Source organism: Chlorocebus sabaeus, chromosome 1, assembly GCF_047675955.1.
Source record: "Chlorocebus sabaeus isolate Y175 chromosome 1, mChlSab1.0.hap1, whole genome shotgun sequence".
In the NCBI taxonomy this organism is placed as follows: domain Eukaryota; kingdom Metazoa; phylum Chordata; class Mammalia; order Primates; family Cercopithecidae; genus Chlorocebus; species Chlorocebus sabaeus.
This window is the reverse complement of record NC_132904.1, coordinates 31,478,977-31,494,736: the sequence shown is the minus strand read 5'-3', so window position 1 is coordinate 31,494,736 and position 15,760 is coordinate 31,478,977. Positions and strand designations below refer to the sequence as shown.

The following is a 15,760-nucleotide window of genomic DNA, read 5'->3' as shown; positions in this document are numbered from 1 at the left end:
CCGCCAACCTTCCCTCCTCTAGATGGGGGACAGGAGGGGAGGGAAGCGCTTCCCTTGAGGACCTCCGCTGCGCGGGAAACGCCGGGAGGGGTCCCCTCCTGGGTCCCGAGCCCGGCCGGGCGCGCGGGAGCGGGGAGCGCGCGGTGGCTTCGCGCGGGGCTGCGCGCGCGCGCCGGCCTCGCCTCCTCGCCTTCTCGCCCGATCCGGAGGCTACGTGCTTTCTTTGTCAATGAGGCGCCGCTCGGAGCTGCGGTAGCACTCGCGGCCCGGGAGCCCCAGCCGGAGCCGGGGCTGGAACCCGAAGCCCAACGAGGCACGAGGAGCGAGGAGCTAGGAGAGCGGGGCGCCGAGGCTGCAGCGGCGGCGGGAGGGAGGGACCCGAGCGTGCCCCGCGGCCGCCACCCCCGTTCCCGGCAGCCTCGCCCCCTCGTTCTGCAGGAGCCGGCTCGGGGGAGGGGTCCCCGGGCGGCGCCTGTCCCACCCTCGCCGCCCCAATCGCGCCGGCGCGCGGCGACAGGCACCGTGGGAACCCTGGCCCGTGCCCGCCGCGGTTCCATGCGGGCCCGGCCCCTGCGCGGGTGAAGCCGCGGCTCCCCGGAGCCCGCCCCGGGCGCGGCAGGACGAGCGAGCCAGTCGCGCCGCTCGGCGCCCCCTCCCTCCGGCGCCCGGGCCGTGGCCGGCGATGCCCGGTGAGGACCGGGGCGCGGAGGGCTGGGCTTCCCGGCGCGGTGCAGAGCGAGGCAGCGGCCTGGATGTGTGAAGCGTCCCCATGGCTCCGCAGGAGGCCAAGCCTCAGGGCTCAAGGGAAGCCGGGCCCGCGACGCGGGGGCGCGGGGGCCGGCCCGTGGCGCGTGGGCTTGGTCGGGCAGGCTGGCGAGCCGCGCGCTGCACGGGCGTGAGGGGCCCCGGGGCCGGCGCGTCCCACGATGCGCCCCCGCGGCCACCGACGCTGCTGCTGGGACTCCTGCTGCTGGCGGCCCTCCTGGAGCACTGCCAGGCCGACCCGGGTAAGCGCTCGGCGGCGGGGCGTCCGCCGAGGTTTCTGGAAGAGCTGGGCGGCGGGTCGGGACCCACACCTGCCCGGGTGGCGGTGGAAAGGTATTGACAGCACTGGCTCTGGGATTCTCTCTGCCCTTTGCTGCTGCAACTGCAGGCGAACTGTCAGAAATCCGTCTTTCGGGAAGGCACTCTGGGCGGGGAAGAAGGGCAATCGCCTTTTCTTTTTTGGACAAGTTGTAGAACCTTTCTAGTGGTCCCGCAGGCACGCTTTATTTAGAGAAAGATGTGTGTTTAGGACGCCTTAAACGGGAAATGTATCATTGGAACACGTTTTAGGGTGGCGAAGCCCCTGGTATTTTGGGCTGTTGAGTGTCCACTTTGTCTTAACTGCATGAAATGGCTAGAGAGTTTTAGGCAATCCGCGTGTCGGCTTCCCAAATATCAACACAGTTCCTCCTGTGTTGATAGCGGAACGTTTTTCTTTTGGGAAGGAGGTCTCTCCAATAATTGCTTGCACCTTGCAAAGGGATGCAGGCGCTCGTTAAGTATATAATCCACTGTTTGCAGGTTAGTTAAAAATAGTCATGCTTGGCTTTTAGACTTCAGCAATCCCCAGGAAATGATTTCTATAATTCCTTGGACAATTTTGAGAAATCTATTGTAAGTATTCTAGGTGGGGGTGGGTTATTCTGCTAAGTGTGCTTCAAAACTTAGTGCAGTAAGCAATTGTCTTGGAAGTAAGAATGATTACTGCCTGCACTTGGAAAGGGCAGGCTTTTGTGTTTGTGATGAAATTCTGAGCTCTTGATACACTGCCTTATCAAGGAATATAGTTCTCACTTCAGATAATGTGTTCCTGTAGTTTTGCATTTTTTAGCAAGGACTAATGACCTCTTCTTTTTCAGAGTGCCCCCTTCCCCCAATTAGATTAAAATTCCTAATTGTAAGGGCCTGACATTGTTTTAGATAAGAGAGTTTTAGGTTAAAAATATTTCTCGTCTTCAGCAGCTTAATTCAAAGCCCATTTTCCTTCGATTGACTCACTTAAAGGGTCACTGACAGGTGGTGCTTGTGCTTGCAAGTTACTGTCAAAGAATTTTCTATTGTGATTATAGTGGTTACAGAGTTCAGGAATCTTTGGATGTGTGCCTCAGACTTGAGAAGAACCTCTGACGAATTTTAGCCCCCAATTTTTATGCCTGTAGCAGTTTTTAGTGATGTGTATTTGGCATAATTGTTAAAAGATAAGACCTGAGAAAGACCCACGTAAATACCTTGGTATTCATTGGCTCAGAAACATACATCCTGTTTTTGATTAAAGGATATCAAGTCCTTGGTCGTTTTTGTGAACTGCTTATGAGATATTTACTTTGGGATGATGTTCATTTGTTCAGCCATCTGTAATATGTGAAACTGGCTTTCATGTGTTGTTCCTGTTCAGCCTGATGTTGAGTGATTTCCTTGGATCAGTTTTGAATTTCTGATCTCCCTTCTGACCTTTGTACCTTGAGCCTTCTGAACCTCCCTGACTTTCCTTGGCTCCTCTTTCAGACCACCAGAGCCTGACTTAGGGGACTTCTGATCCACATTGTTTGGGTTTAGCCCTGGTGTCCTCTTTCTTTTTCCTTTCAGTGTGGTGGTCATGGGGATACGGGGCTGGGAAAGATGCTTTGATTACAATGATGGTAAAAATCATTAAAGTTGCTATTCCTCCCTGAAGTCCTCTCCGTTTTACTCTATCTCATCGGAGGACTCGTTGCTTCCTCTGTGCTTTTTGGATGCCCTTTCTGTTGTCCACCTTTATGACCAGCTTCCCGTGGTCCAGCCCACCTGTGGATCCACAGTCCACCTCTGGGCTCCACGGTTTTCTGTGGGTTTGCCACTGATTCAATTCCATGACTCAATGGAAGGGTTAAACACTGGGTTCCCTGTGTGTAACACTTACCTCTTAACCTCCCACCTGCTCTCATTTGTTCTCTGATTTCCACGTGAGGCAGTTTCACACCAGGGTAGGTGAGTCCTGGGCCTAATGCAGGGCATCCTAAGGGGTTTGTGGGAAGAGGCAGTGTCAGGAGGGAGGCGGGAGAATGAATGACAGTTTCTGGGGACCTTTGACTTTCTGCAGACAACCTAATTTGGAACTTATTCTGAGGAATCGCTGCGCTTGGGTGCTGCCACTCACTGCAGAATGCGTCCTACCCTGAGCTGTCTGAGATCTTACTCAAAGTGCTGGCTTGCTACAGTCCCATCATTTACATGGCTGCTCTCCCTTGTTGTTTAAGGAAGGCTAAGCCAGATATTTGCCTTGGTTGAAAAATGGGCAAACATAGATTTGTTTCTGGAAAATTCTGTGGCAAATGTTTAGCACCTTCCTGTCCTCGAGACTCTGCAGTGTGTTCCCAGTCTACTTCCAGCCACCCCACCCCAACCTCTTTTGCTTGAATATTCTAAAGGAATCAGAGTTCCTTCTCTTTTCCACATAAAGGAAAGGCTGTTGTCATCTTCTTTGCCCTCCCTCAGACTCCTAACTTCCATCTCCGTCTTTCATCTTGCTCCCAGTCAGTCAGTTCTGTTTTGGATGTGGGAGGTTGGTGTGGGAAAGAAGTTTCTTTGTAGCAGTGAGTACTGACGCCCTCTATTCTCCTTGGCCATCTAGGCTCCAGGCAAAATGGTAGCGCTCAAATTTGACTTCACTCTCTTTTTAACTACTGAGCTTCACTTCAGTTCATGTCAGTAAACATTTACTGTGTGCCTGTTATGTACAGGGATAGTGCCCATCCGTTCATGGGCAGCTACTCAATGTGACTGTCTGGGTCTCAGTTCTCTCATCTGGAAAATGGCGACAATAATAGTTCCAATCTCATTGGGTTCTTGTGAGGATTACATGAGTTAATGCATCTAAAGCATTTAAAATGCTTGGTATTTTAAATACCAGGTGCTTGGTATACAGTAAGTGCTCAATGAATGCTACCTGCTCTTTTAAAATGGCAGAAATAGATGGAATGTTTACCCTGTCTGGGCGCTGTGCAGGGGCAGGGGATACAGAAGTGAATAAGGACGAAGCAGTTTGTGGAAGCCCCTCAAGAGGAGGGCGATCAAGGCCCTTGCACTCTGTACCATGTGATCAGAGCTAATGAGGGAATAGTTAATTCTGGGGGCGGGGGGGCCTTGAAGGATGAGTTGGGGGTGGCAGTGTTGATGGTGGCATTTCTGGCAGAAGAAAAGTGAAGGGTTCTTTGTGGTCAGAGCACAGGGCACTGTAGGGAGGAGTCCTCAGCACCCTCTCCGCATGCTGGAGCTTCCCTAGGCCCTCCTCTGCCGGCTGAAGGGCTCTGAGGGACTGTGTGCTTCTCCCTCTGACTTGTTAGTTCCTGATTTACCTTCATTTGCTTATTGCCTGTTACAATACCCAGCACAGAATAGGAATTTATTAAATTTTCAGTCTCTACACTCCTGTTCCCCCTGTTTCTGTTAGATGTTAGAATACGATCTCATTTAAATAATTCACAGTAAGTTGTGAAAGACTGCTTTATTATGGGAATATATTTGCATGTTGATAGATGGTTTTGTTGATACCAAAGATTTTCTTCTGATTACATGGTCAGTTTTAGCGTCAGTGCCATATGGTGATGAGAAGAATGTATATTCTGTTGTTTTGGGGTGCAGAGTTCTGTGGATATCTATCAGGTCCTCTTGATCCAGAGCTGAGTTCAGGTTCTGAATACTTCTGTTAATTTTCTGTCTTGGCGATCTGTCTAATATTGTCAGTGGGTGTTAAAGTCCCCCACTATTATTGTGTGTGAGTTTAAGTCTCTTTGCAGGTCTCAAAGAACTTTGTAGGTCTCTAAGAGTGTTATGAATCTGGGTACCCCTGCATTGGGCACATACGTTTTTAGAATACTTAGCTCTTCTTGTTGAATTGATACCAAAGAATTTCTAATTTAGAACACAGTGTGGGGGGGAGATATTTCACCTAGGATGTCCTCCTTGCCCCTCCCCAACCTTCCTGTACACATCGTCAACTTGCAGTCGAGTCTGGAACAGGTTCAAGTTCATTTGTTCATTCATTCATTCCTTTATTCAATTTGTTCTGAATGCCTCGATATCCCGAGGTAAGAGTAATGAACAAAAACAAGGCCTCTTCTCACCGGGATTAGAGAGAATGGGACCTGGTTTTGTTTATTACTGTTACCTCAGAATATTGAGCCCAGTGCCATCCATATTTGACAGTGCTTACCAGTCATTTGAAGATCTTGTTGAAATGTGGATTCTGATTCAGTAGGTCTGAAATAAGACCTGAGAGTCTGCATTGTTAGCAAGCACTTGAGTAATGCTGACGATGCAAGTTTGTGGACCCCACTTTGAGAAAGAAGTGGCAATAAGCAAATACCTGTAGGTCGGGTGGTGGTCAGTTATATGGAGCAAAATAAATCAGGGTAGGGGATAGTGCCTTCACACATGGACTTGTCTAGATGGAGTGGTGAGAGGAGGCCTCTCTGAGGAGATGGCATTGAGTAGACCCAACAGTGGAAATCTGGGGGAAGAATATTCCAGGCTGTCGGAAAGGCAAGTGCAAAGGCCTTGAGCAGAGATTGTGCTTGGGTTGTTTGAGGAACAGCAGGAATGCCAGTGTAGAATTGAATGAGCAAAGGGAGAATAGTGAGAAATGATGTTGAAGAGGGAGATGGGGCTGGATCCTATAGGACTTACTGGTCATGGTGATGGCTTGGTACTCTAGTTGGAATGAGATGATCCGCCACTGGAGCATCCAAACAGGAGGTGATATAATCTTACTTCGGTTTTAAAGGAATCACCCTGGCTGTTGTGGGGAGAAAAGTCTGTAAGGCCAAGTATGGAAGCCAGGAGATCAGGAAGGAAGCTGTTGTTGAAATCAATCTGCAGATGAAGATCGCTTAGAGCGGGTGGTAGCAGGAGAAGTGGTGAGAAGTGGTTAGATTTTGGACATCTGTTGAATACAGAGTTACTAGAATTATCTGGTGGATTAAATGGGTAGGAGAGAAAGAGAGGAATTGATATGGCTCCAAGGTCTTTGGCTCAAGCAACGGGGAAGATGAAGTTGCCATTAATTGAGACTGCAGTTCAGGTTTGGGGTAAGAAAGAGTTCATTTGGGGGTATGTAAAGCTTGAAATGTTTATTCAAGTGGACATGTCAGGTTGCTAGTTGAATAAAGTAGTCTGGAATTCTAGGGTGATAACAGGTCCTAAGGTATAATTTGGGAGCCATCATCATGGAAGTGAATATGAAACCTAGAAAGTGAGTATGGAGAAGAGAGAGGGAGATACGAGCAATGAACCTGGGATTACTGCAACATTCAGGGGTTCAGGAAGAAGGGGACCAGCAAGAGACAGAGAAAAAAACAATAAGGCAGTAGGAAGAGAAGAAAGTATATATGGTGTCCTGGGCACTAAGAGAAGAAAGTGATCAAGGAGGAGGGCGTGATCGGCTTGGACAGATGCTGCTGAGGGTGGAGTTAGATGGGTACTAGCAATGCATGTTGAGTTTGGAGGTGAGAAGGTGGTTAGTGGCTCTGAGAGTGATGGGGATAAAAGTCTAACTGCAGATAGTTCAAGAGAGAAAGGAAAAAGAGGCATTGGAGGCAACATATAAGACAATTCTTCTGAAGTCTTTTCTCTAGAGAAAAGCAGAGTCAGGGGAGATGGGCCAAGGGAGGGTTAAGATGAGGTCTAAGTATATATGTTTACACTTCCTCATTTTTAAACATGAAAGACATATGACCAGAGTGATTGATTTGGTGTTTCCCCCCAAATGTGGATGGCCCAATATATTTTGACTTTTTACTCTCAATATGATTAGTCCTTCAAAGATTCTTACAAGATGTCCCAGATCTTGCCTCCCATCTCTTCCTTCCCATCCCCACAAAGTAAAGAAAATGTTCCTGAGGCCAGAGCACATGGCGCTGTAGGGAGGAGTCCCTGGCACCCTCTCCCTGCCTTTGGGCTTCCCCTGGCCCTCTTCGTGGGCCTGAAGGGCTCTGAGGGGCTGGGGTACTGCAGCATTTGGGGGTTCAGGGAGAAGAGGGACAAGCAAGAGACAGAGAAAATAACAAGGAGGTAGGAAAAGAAGAAAGTGTACTAAATGTTAAAAGTACAGTGTTACTTGTACTTGGAAAAGTACAGTGTTACTGTACTTTTAGTACTAGCCTAAAACAGAAGTTAGATATCTCCTTGCTGCCCCACTTCTGTCCTTCCCTCAAACTGACCACCACCATGGAAGTTTCAGGTTCCTGAAATTCTGATGACTACCAGAGAATCTCTCAGAAGCTTACTTAGCTCAAGTCTCAAATTACTGGAATATGATCTGAGAATATTCAAAATGAATGTGCACACTTCCCTTTTCATTTTCATTAACCTTCAAGCCCATATTGTGGTTTTCTTTCCATTTTTTTTTTTTTTTAAGACAAACAAAAACTCCACTCTTCTCCAGACAAAAATGAATAGTTGGAATGACCTTAAAACATTTTCGTTGCTTGACAACATATTAGAGGGGATTTCTAAACACACAGAGGGACACATTATTCTGGGTCATGGGATGGCTGCCATGGATGGTGACTCTCTTTGGGGACTTCAGGACCAAAGGAGCAGTTGGCAATCTGGGTGTTGTAAATGTCAGTTTTAGGAGCTGGTGGGAAGGTGGCAACTGAGTCATATTAATTCAGCAGTGTTTATCAAGCACCCAGCATGTGCTAGGCCCTTCACTAGATGCTGGGGGTGTAGTGAGAACAGGCCAGGCCTGGACCCTGCCTTCAGGCAGCCTATAGTCCAGGACAAGAAACTCTCACTCGGGCAGGTGCAGTGGCAGGTGAATAAAGTACTTCTGTGAATTGGGTCAGGTTGGGGGATGTGGCAGGACAGCAAGTGCCTGTGTTGCTCCAAGAGGCGGCCACTGCTTAGTGGCAACCTGCATGGGACCGAGGCTCAGGGTGCCATAGTTCTGACTTCTCAACAAAAGGCAGATCTTTATTTAGAATCTTTTTGTTTTCAAATATCACCAATTAGTTCAGATTTCTAAAATGTCATGCAGTACAAAGAGAACACACTCATCAGCCACCAGCTTTTTCTTCTTTTTTTAAAGTCAAGTTTATTAAGGTATAATTTACATGCAGTGAAATTCATCCTTTGTAGGTGTACTGCATGATGAGTTTTGACAAAAGTGTACAATCATGCGTCCACCACCACAATCCAGATATAGAACATTTCTGTCACCCCAAAAAGTTCCCTCTTGCCCCTTGCAGTTAATCCACTCCCCCCAACACACCCAGTGCCTGGAAACCACTAATGTATTTTCCATCCCTGTAGTTTTGCCTTTCCCAGAAGGTCATAGAAATGGAATTGTACCATATGTAACATTTTGCATCTGGTTTCTTTCACTTAGCATAATGCTCTTGAAAATCATCCATGTCATTGCATCGATCACTAATTCCGTTCTTTTTATTGCAGAATAGTATTCCTTTGCACCACAGTTTGCTTGTTCATTCAGCAGTTGATGGACATTTGGGTTGTTTCCAGTTGATGACACGAAAGTCTTTCTGTGGGCAGTTTTCATTCCTTTTGGGTAAATGCCTAGGGGTAGGATTGCTCGGTCATGTGTTAGGGACGTGTTTCGCCTTATAAGAAACTGCCAAACTCTTTCTCAAAGTAGCTGTACAGTTTTGCATTCTCATTAGCAATGTATGAGAGTTCTAGTTGTTCCTCTGTATCCTCACTGGCACTTGGTATTGTCAGCTTTTTTTCCCTTTTAATTTACATTTCAGCCATTCGAATAGTTGTTCAATGGTATCTCATTCCAGTTTCAGTTTACGTTTCTCTAATTACTAATAATTTTATTGTTGCATATCTTTTCATGTTCTTACTTGCCATCTATATGTCTACTTTCAAGTGTCTGTTAATGTATTTTGCCCTTTTAAAAAATTGAATGGTTTTCTTTTTACTGAGCTTTGAGCTTTCTTTATATAGTCTGGATACAAGTCGTTTATCAGATAGGTGTCTTGCAAATATGTGGCTTGTCTTTTCATTTTATTAACAGTGTTTTTTTTCTTTTTTTTAAAGGAGAGAAGTTTTAAATTTAGATTAACTGTCAACTTTTCAATTTAAGATTTGTGGTTTTTGTGTCCTAGCGTAGAAATTGCCTACTGTGTGCCAAGGTCACAAATATCTGTGATTTCTTCTAGAAGTTTTGTATTTTTATTTTTACTTTTAGGTCTGTGATCCATCTTATGTTAATATTTGTGTATGGTGCTAAGTAAGAGTCAAGGTTAATTTTTTTATATGGATATTTAATTGTTCTAGCTCCACTTATTGAAAAGACTATCCTTGGTCCGTTGACTTACCTTGGCACCATATATGTCTAGGTTTATTTCTGGATTCTAGTATGTTCTGTTGATCTGTACTTCTCTCCATATGCCAGTATAACACTGTCTTGATTTCTCTAGCTCAGGGTTTCGTAGCATCAGCACTATTAACATTTTGGGTTCAACAGTTCTTTGTTGTGGACGCCTGTCCTGTGCATTAGAAGTTTAGCAATATTTCTGACTGTCTGGTAGATGTCAGTAACTCCCCTCATTCTTAGTTGTGACAACCAAAAATGTTTCCAGACGTTGCTAAATGTCCCCCTGGGGAGTAAAATTGGCCTCAATTGAGTTCCACTGCTTTAGTTCTGTGGTAAGTCTTGAAATCAGATAGTGTGAGTATTCTTTATTCTTTTAAAAAATCTTTTTGGCTATTCTAGGTCTTATGCTTTCTATACAGATTTTAGTATCTTCTTGTCAATTTCTATTTAAAAAGCCTGCTGGATTTTTGATTGGAATTTCTTTGAATCTAGACCAATTAGAGATTGCTATCTTAATGGTATTTTAAAGTTTTAATCCATGAACATTATCTCTCTCCATTTACTTAGGTATTCTTTCTTTTCTCTCATCAATGTTTTATAGTTTTCAATATACAAATTTGTACATACATTTTTCATGTTTTTCAGTCCTTTGGCAAATAGTAATATAAAAATTTCTTTGTTAGTATATAGAAATATGATTTTAAAAACCTTATATCATGTGACCCTCCTAAACTCATTTTAGTTCTGGTAGCTTTTTATAGAATCTTCGGGATTTTTCTAGATAGAAAATCATGTTAATCTGTGAATAAAGACACTTCTCATTCTTTCAAATCTGTAAGGCTTTTATTTATTTTTCTTGCCTTATTGCACTGGCTAGAACTTCTGGTACTTTGCTGAATAGAAATAGGGAGAGTGGACATCCTTGCCTTGATCCTGGCATTGGAGGAAAATATCAGTCTTTCTCTAAAGTATGATGTTGGCTGTAGTTTTGATTTTGTTTCACAGAGGCCCTTTATTAGGGTGAGGAAATTCCCTCCTCTAGCAAATTTGCTGTGAATTTTTATCATGACTGGTTATCAGATTTTGGCAAATGCTTTCTCTTTGTCTGTTGAGATGATCACGGGATTTATCTTTAGTTTGTAAAAGGACAACTTTTTACAAACTAAAGAAATTCCTGGCCAGGTACAGTGGCTCATGCCTGTAATCCCAGCACTTTGGGAGACCAATGTGGGAGGATCACTTAATGTCAGAAGTTCGAGACCAGCCTGGTCAACATGGTGAAACCCTGTCTCTACTAAAAATACAAAAAAATTAGCTGGGCGTAGTGGTGGGTGCCCGTAATCTCAGATCCTCAGGAGGCTGAGGCAGCAGAATCACTTGAACCCAGGAGGCAGAGGTTGCAGTGAGCTGAGACCACACCACTGCACCAGCCTGGGTGACAAGAGCGAGACTCCATCTCAAAAAATGAAAAGAAATTCCTAACAATGGCCAGGCCATGGCTTCATGTTCATGAGGGGTATCGGTCTGTAGCTTTGTTTTGCTAAAAGGTATTGTCTGGTTTTGTTATAAGAGTAGTGCTGGTCTATAAAATAATAGGGGCCAGATGCAGTGGCTCATGCCTGTAATCCCAACACTTTGGGAGCCCAAGGAGGGTGGATCACTTGAGGTCATGAATTCGAGACAGGCTGTTCAACATGATGAAACCCCGTCTCTACTAAAAATAGAAAAATTAGCCAGGTATGGGAGCACACGCCTATAGTCCCAGCTACTTGGGAGGCCGAAGCATGAGAAAACCCAGGAGGCAGAGGTTGCAGTGAGTCGGCATTGTGCCACTGCACTCCAGCCTGGGTGACAAAGCAAGACTCTGTCTCAAAAATAAAAGATAAATAAAATAAAATAATAGAGAAGTATTCCACTTCTGCTTTATGGACATGCTTGTGCGTAACGATTTTTCCTTTAAGGCCCATGGGCTTACAGATGAGATTGAAGATCCCTCAAGGATTTATTTAGTAAAATAAAAAGTATCAGGTACCTCTAGTTCATTTTCTCATTCTCTCTCTCTTTATTTTATTTTATTTTTTTTGAGATGGAGTCTCACTCTGTTGTCCAGGTTGGAGTGCAGTGGCACAATCTTGGCTCACTGCAGTCTTCACCTCCAAGGTTCAAGTGATTCTCTTGCCTCAGCCTCCCAAGTAGCTGGGACTACAGGCATGTGCCACTGCACCCAGCTAATTTTTGTATTTTTAGTAGAGACAGGGTTTCACCATGTTGGCCAGGCTGGTCTCGAACTCCTGACCTCAAGTAATCTGCCAGCCTCAGCCTCCCAAAGTGCTGGAATTACAGGCATGAACTACCCGTTCCTGGCCCATTTTATCTTTCTCAGAGCTACCGGCAGATACTACTTTGGTTTAAGGTCCAGGGAAAACAGCCTGGGTGAGGGAAAATGGCATTGGATGCATTCAGGAGACTGAGGTCACCCCTGGCTGTTACTTACCAAATCATTTCACTTTTCAGGACTTTCGTTTTCTCATGTATGGATAAGAGCCTCAAGATCTTCCCTTCTCTCCCCATCCCCCGGTGGTGTCTTTACAAGCCTTAAGCAGATGTTTTGGTGGAGTTCCACCATCTGCATTTCCTGCTTCTTCCTACATTAGCAGCCAAGCCCAGCTAAGGATTTTCATTCTGAAAAGGGAAGAGTTTTCCCACAGTTTGCTGTCATAGTTCCAACGTGAGGCCCAGATAAATATAGGCCTATCTTCAATCTTCACTGGATTTTAAAAAATTATGAAAGTAATATATACTTTATTAAATTCAAACAATACTCAGGTAGATGCAGTAAAATGCAAAAGGCCATGTTGGCCCTGTGTATTAGTCCACTATCATGCTACTATAAAGAACTGCCCGAGACTGAGGAATTTATAAAGGAAAGAAGTTTAATTGACCCACAGTTCTGCATGGCTGGGGAGGCCTCAGGAAAGTTACAATCATGGCAGAAGGGAAAGCAAACACATCCTTCTTCATATGATGGCAGGAAAGAGAAGTGCCGAATGAAGTGGGGAGATCCCTTATAAAACCATCAGATCTTGTAAGAACTCACTATCACAAGAATAGCATGGGGGTAACTGCCCCCATGATTCAGTTACCTCCCACTGAGTCCCTTCCACAACACATGGGGATTATGGGAAATACAATTCAAGGTGTGATTTGGGTGGAGACACAGCCAAACCTTACCGCCTTGCTATTCCCTAGAGTCGTGCTGTCAAGCAAGTGTGATGGATCCTTCCAGACCCCTTCATACAAATATTTATATCCATAGACGTGGCCTCACTTAATTTTTTTTAAGATATAAAGGGTATAATATTTAGCAACTTACTTTTTCCCGTTAACACTGTATCATGACCCTCTTTCCATGCTAACTAAATTGCGTCCTGAGAGAACTTGAACTTCTGTTAGAAACAGGGAAAGACCTTTTATCATAAAAGAGAATAGCTTTAACAACACAGGTCAGATTCAAAGCTAGAGTTAAAATATCTCCTTAGACGGTTCTGCCCATTTTCCTTTCCTCCCTGGCTTCCTTCCCTAGATGATACTTCTGCAGACATTTAAGAAAAATCATGGGCCCTTTTAAACACCACATAGAATGGGGACAAACTCATGTTTTAACCAATCCTGTAGATATAAATAAGGCCAAGTAGCTGCCTCAAGCATAGGCCAAGGTCGCTGCTGCACCTGCCTCCTGTTCACTCAGGCGCGGCTTTGCCCAAGTGTCCTAACCACAAGAGGTGAATTCGATTTAGATTGAGATTTATATATGTTAAATCTATTCTTAGCTAGAAATAAAATCTCCTGACGTCAGACACACAAAATGGTTTTGGTATTTATGCAGTTCAAGTAAATGGGGAAGCCTAGAATACTTCAAACTTCAGTCTTTCCACATGAAATATGGAATGAAGTATCTAGAATGAAACTGGGACTCCCAGACCTGTCTGCCTACCTCTGTCCCTAGTAATGAATGCCGTTCCCCTGTCACTTGCCTTTTTATTTACCAGGTGTCAACAGCAAACCCAAGAAGCCTGAAGAAAAATGAGAAGTGTGAGAAGAAAATGTGTTGAAATTAACAGTGTGGTTTATAAGTTCTTGTTGAAAAGGGATGAATAAAAATATCTCCAGATCTATATCCTTCATTATCAGTTAAGAAGTCTTTGTTTTGAAAAGAATGGGAGGATCCATCTTTGGAGCATTATTTTGAATGTAATTAAGCTGGGTGAAAGTGTGTTAAAAAAAATCAGCATCCTAGAACTGTCTTTGGCAATTTCCTGTTATTATCTTATTAATACTGGAGATGAACATATGATTCAAGCTGGTGAACCCTATAGAAACTGAGCCTTTTTTTTTTCCAGTTGGGTGGGGAATATGTCTCTAGTCTCTAGTCCAGCAATAAACACATTTTAAGCAAGTGTTTTCCATTCTTGTGACCGATGTGATATCTTTACTTTTCCCTGCAGAGATAACAGTCTCCAGAGTTTGGTGCAACAGCTCATGGTTGTCGAAGCTTTCAGTTTCTCTTCCTATTTGAATCCCACACTACTCCTAAGAGAGGGCTGAGGAAGTGATTTGCTAATGGTCACACATTGGTCCAGGGATTTGCACATTTTTCTATGATTCAGGGGACAGATCACCTAGCTACACAACTAAAACTAGCTCCAGTATGAGGCCTCAGGCCACAGGGGAATCCCAGGTGACATATTTGTAATAGGAATGAAATATAACCAGGCCACGTGGATGCTATAATTAATTGATAGAAATAACAGCTAATACTTTTGAGCATTTACTGTTTGTATCAGCTCATTTGATTCTCATGCCAACCCTATGAAGTAGGTTCTGCTACTATCCCCATGTTTCAGAAGAGGGAACTGAGGCACAGAATAACGTAACACTAACTGGTTCAGTGTCTCCCAGCTAACTGGCAGAGTGGAGATTGGAACCCAGGCAGTTCGATTCCAGAGCCCACCCTCTGCTTCATGATATTGCCCTCCAGGATATTAAGAGGCTAAGGTTACTGGCTGTGCATCTCCTGGGCCCAGTGCCTCTTCTTCCTATGGCCCAGTTCATCCTTCTGCCTCTTTCTGGAGACTGGCTTTTTCTGCTTCCCCATAGCTTCTTGGTTCCCCCAACAATAAACCTTGCACGGGGCTTTTCACTTGCTGTGGTGCTCACTGCAGCCAGAGTAGGCAAGGCTCTTTAGTTTAAACGCCCACCATCAAGACCGTGTCCCAGTTCCACATTCGCATGAGGGAGAGTGAAGCTGCTGCAGTTTGGCCAGTGGAGTTAGGGAATCTACCGCTCATCCGTTCAGCAGAGGCCAGAGGAGAAGGGGCACATGATATAAACTTGCCTTCTTAGCCTGATCCCCCTTTCACCATGGCCTCGGTAGAGGTCAGTTTTAAATAAGGTCAGTTTGGAGGGCAAACTTCTGAACATTTGTCTCCTCCCTCAGAGCAGTAAAAGACAACTTCACATGTTGGTAAGCTTGTTCTGTGGAAGATAACAATGACAGGTGGCCTGCTTGATAGTGTTGGCCAATTTTCCTGGTATAAATATTCCCACCATGGCTGATTTCAAGCTACTAACATGATAATGGCGTTGGGAAGTGATGCCTCAACTGGCCCAGCTCTGATGTGACCCGGCCCTGGCACACCAATGCTCCTATCCATATTTGGGCTAGAGGCAGGAAAACTTCCACAGTGAGTGCACGATGTCTCCAAGGAGTTTGAAACCTAGGCTTCACAGGCCAATCAACTAGTTGCATTTATAATTATGTAAAAGGGAATAAGATTTCAAGGTAGAGCGGATGGGAGTCAGATTTGCTGCGTGCAGTCTAAAACAGCTTCAAACACTGTATATAGTCCCAATGGTACAACCTAGTAGGCATTCAGCGATGCTTTATAAAAACTTGCAATTTCCTTTGATTATGGTGTCTCACTTGTGACATGTAATTAACTCTTTCACTGATTTTTAAGATGTCAGACCTAATTTTCTTGAATGAGCATTGGTTTGGTTCTCTGGCACAGAAAGGTGTAATTTTTCCTTGCTTCCAGATGTCAGCAGCTCCTCCTCCTTTGCTGTCATCATGTCATCATGTTTCAAACCTAGGGATGCGAAGTCCACGTGGTAGCCTGGTAGCCCATGTCTTTCAGTTGGATACACATTATTAGTCTCAATTGGAGGCTTTTATTTATGGTCGTAAGGCCATCTCTCAGTTCATGTAATTATGTTAAAAACCAAGACAGTCATGTGACTGCCACTTCCGACGGCGTGTCTGGTGCCTTAGCAGATCTCGAGGCCTGTCTGATCGGCTCTTTTCATTTGCACATCTGAGAAGGAGACTGGGAG

At 44.9% G+C, this 15,760-nt stretch overlaps 1 protein-coding gene across 3 annotated transcripts in view; it reads left to right on the top strand.

The window, feature by feature from the left end:
• The first annotated feature begins 224 nt into the window (after window positions 1-224).
• The window catches only part of KIAA1549L (KIAA1549 like), a 289,089-nt gene continuing 273,553 nt past the window's right edge, over window positions 225-15,760 (top strand). For 2 of the 3 annotated variants that reach the window (XM_008002531.3, XM_073017434.1), the window contains exon 1: window positions 643-1,007. In XM_008002531.3, coding sequence (XP_008000722.3) covers window positions 770-1,007 — 238 coding nt within the window. In that variant the 5' untranslated portion in view covers window positions 643-769. Of the gene's footprint in view, window positions 1,008-15,760 lie in introns of all 3 variants that reach the window. The other variant, XM_073017450.1, reaches the window with a different exon arrangement.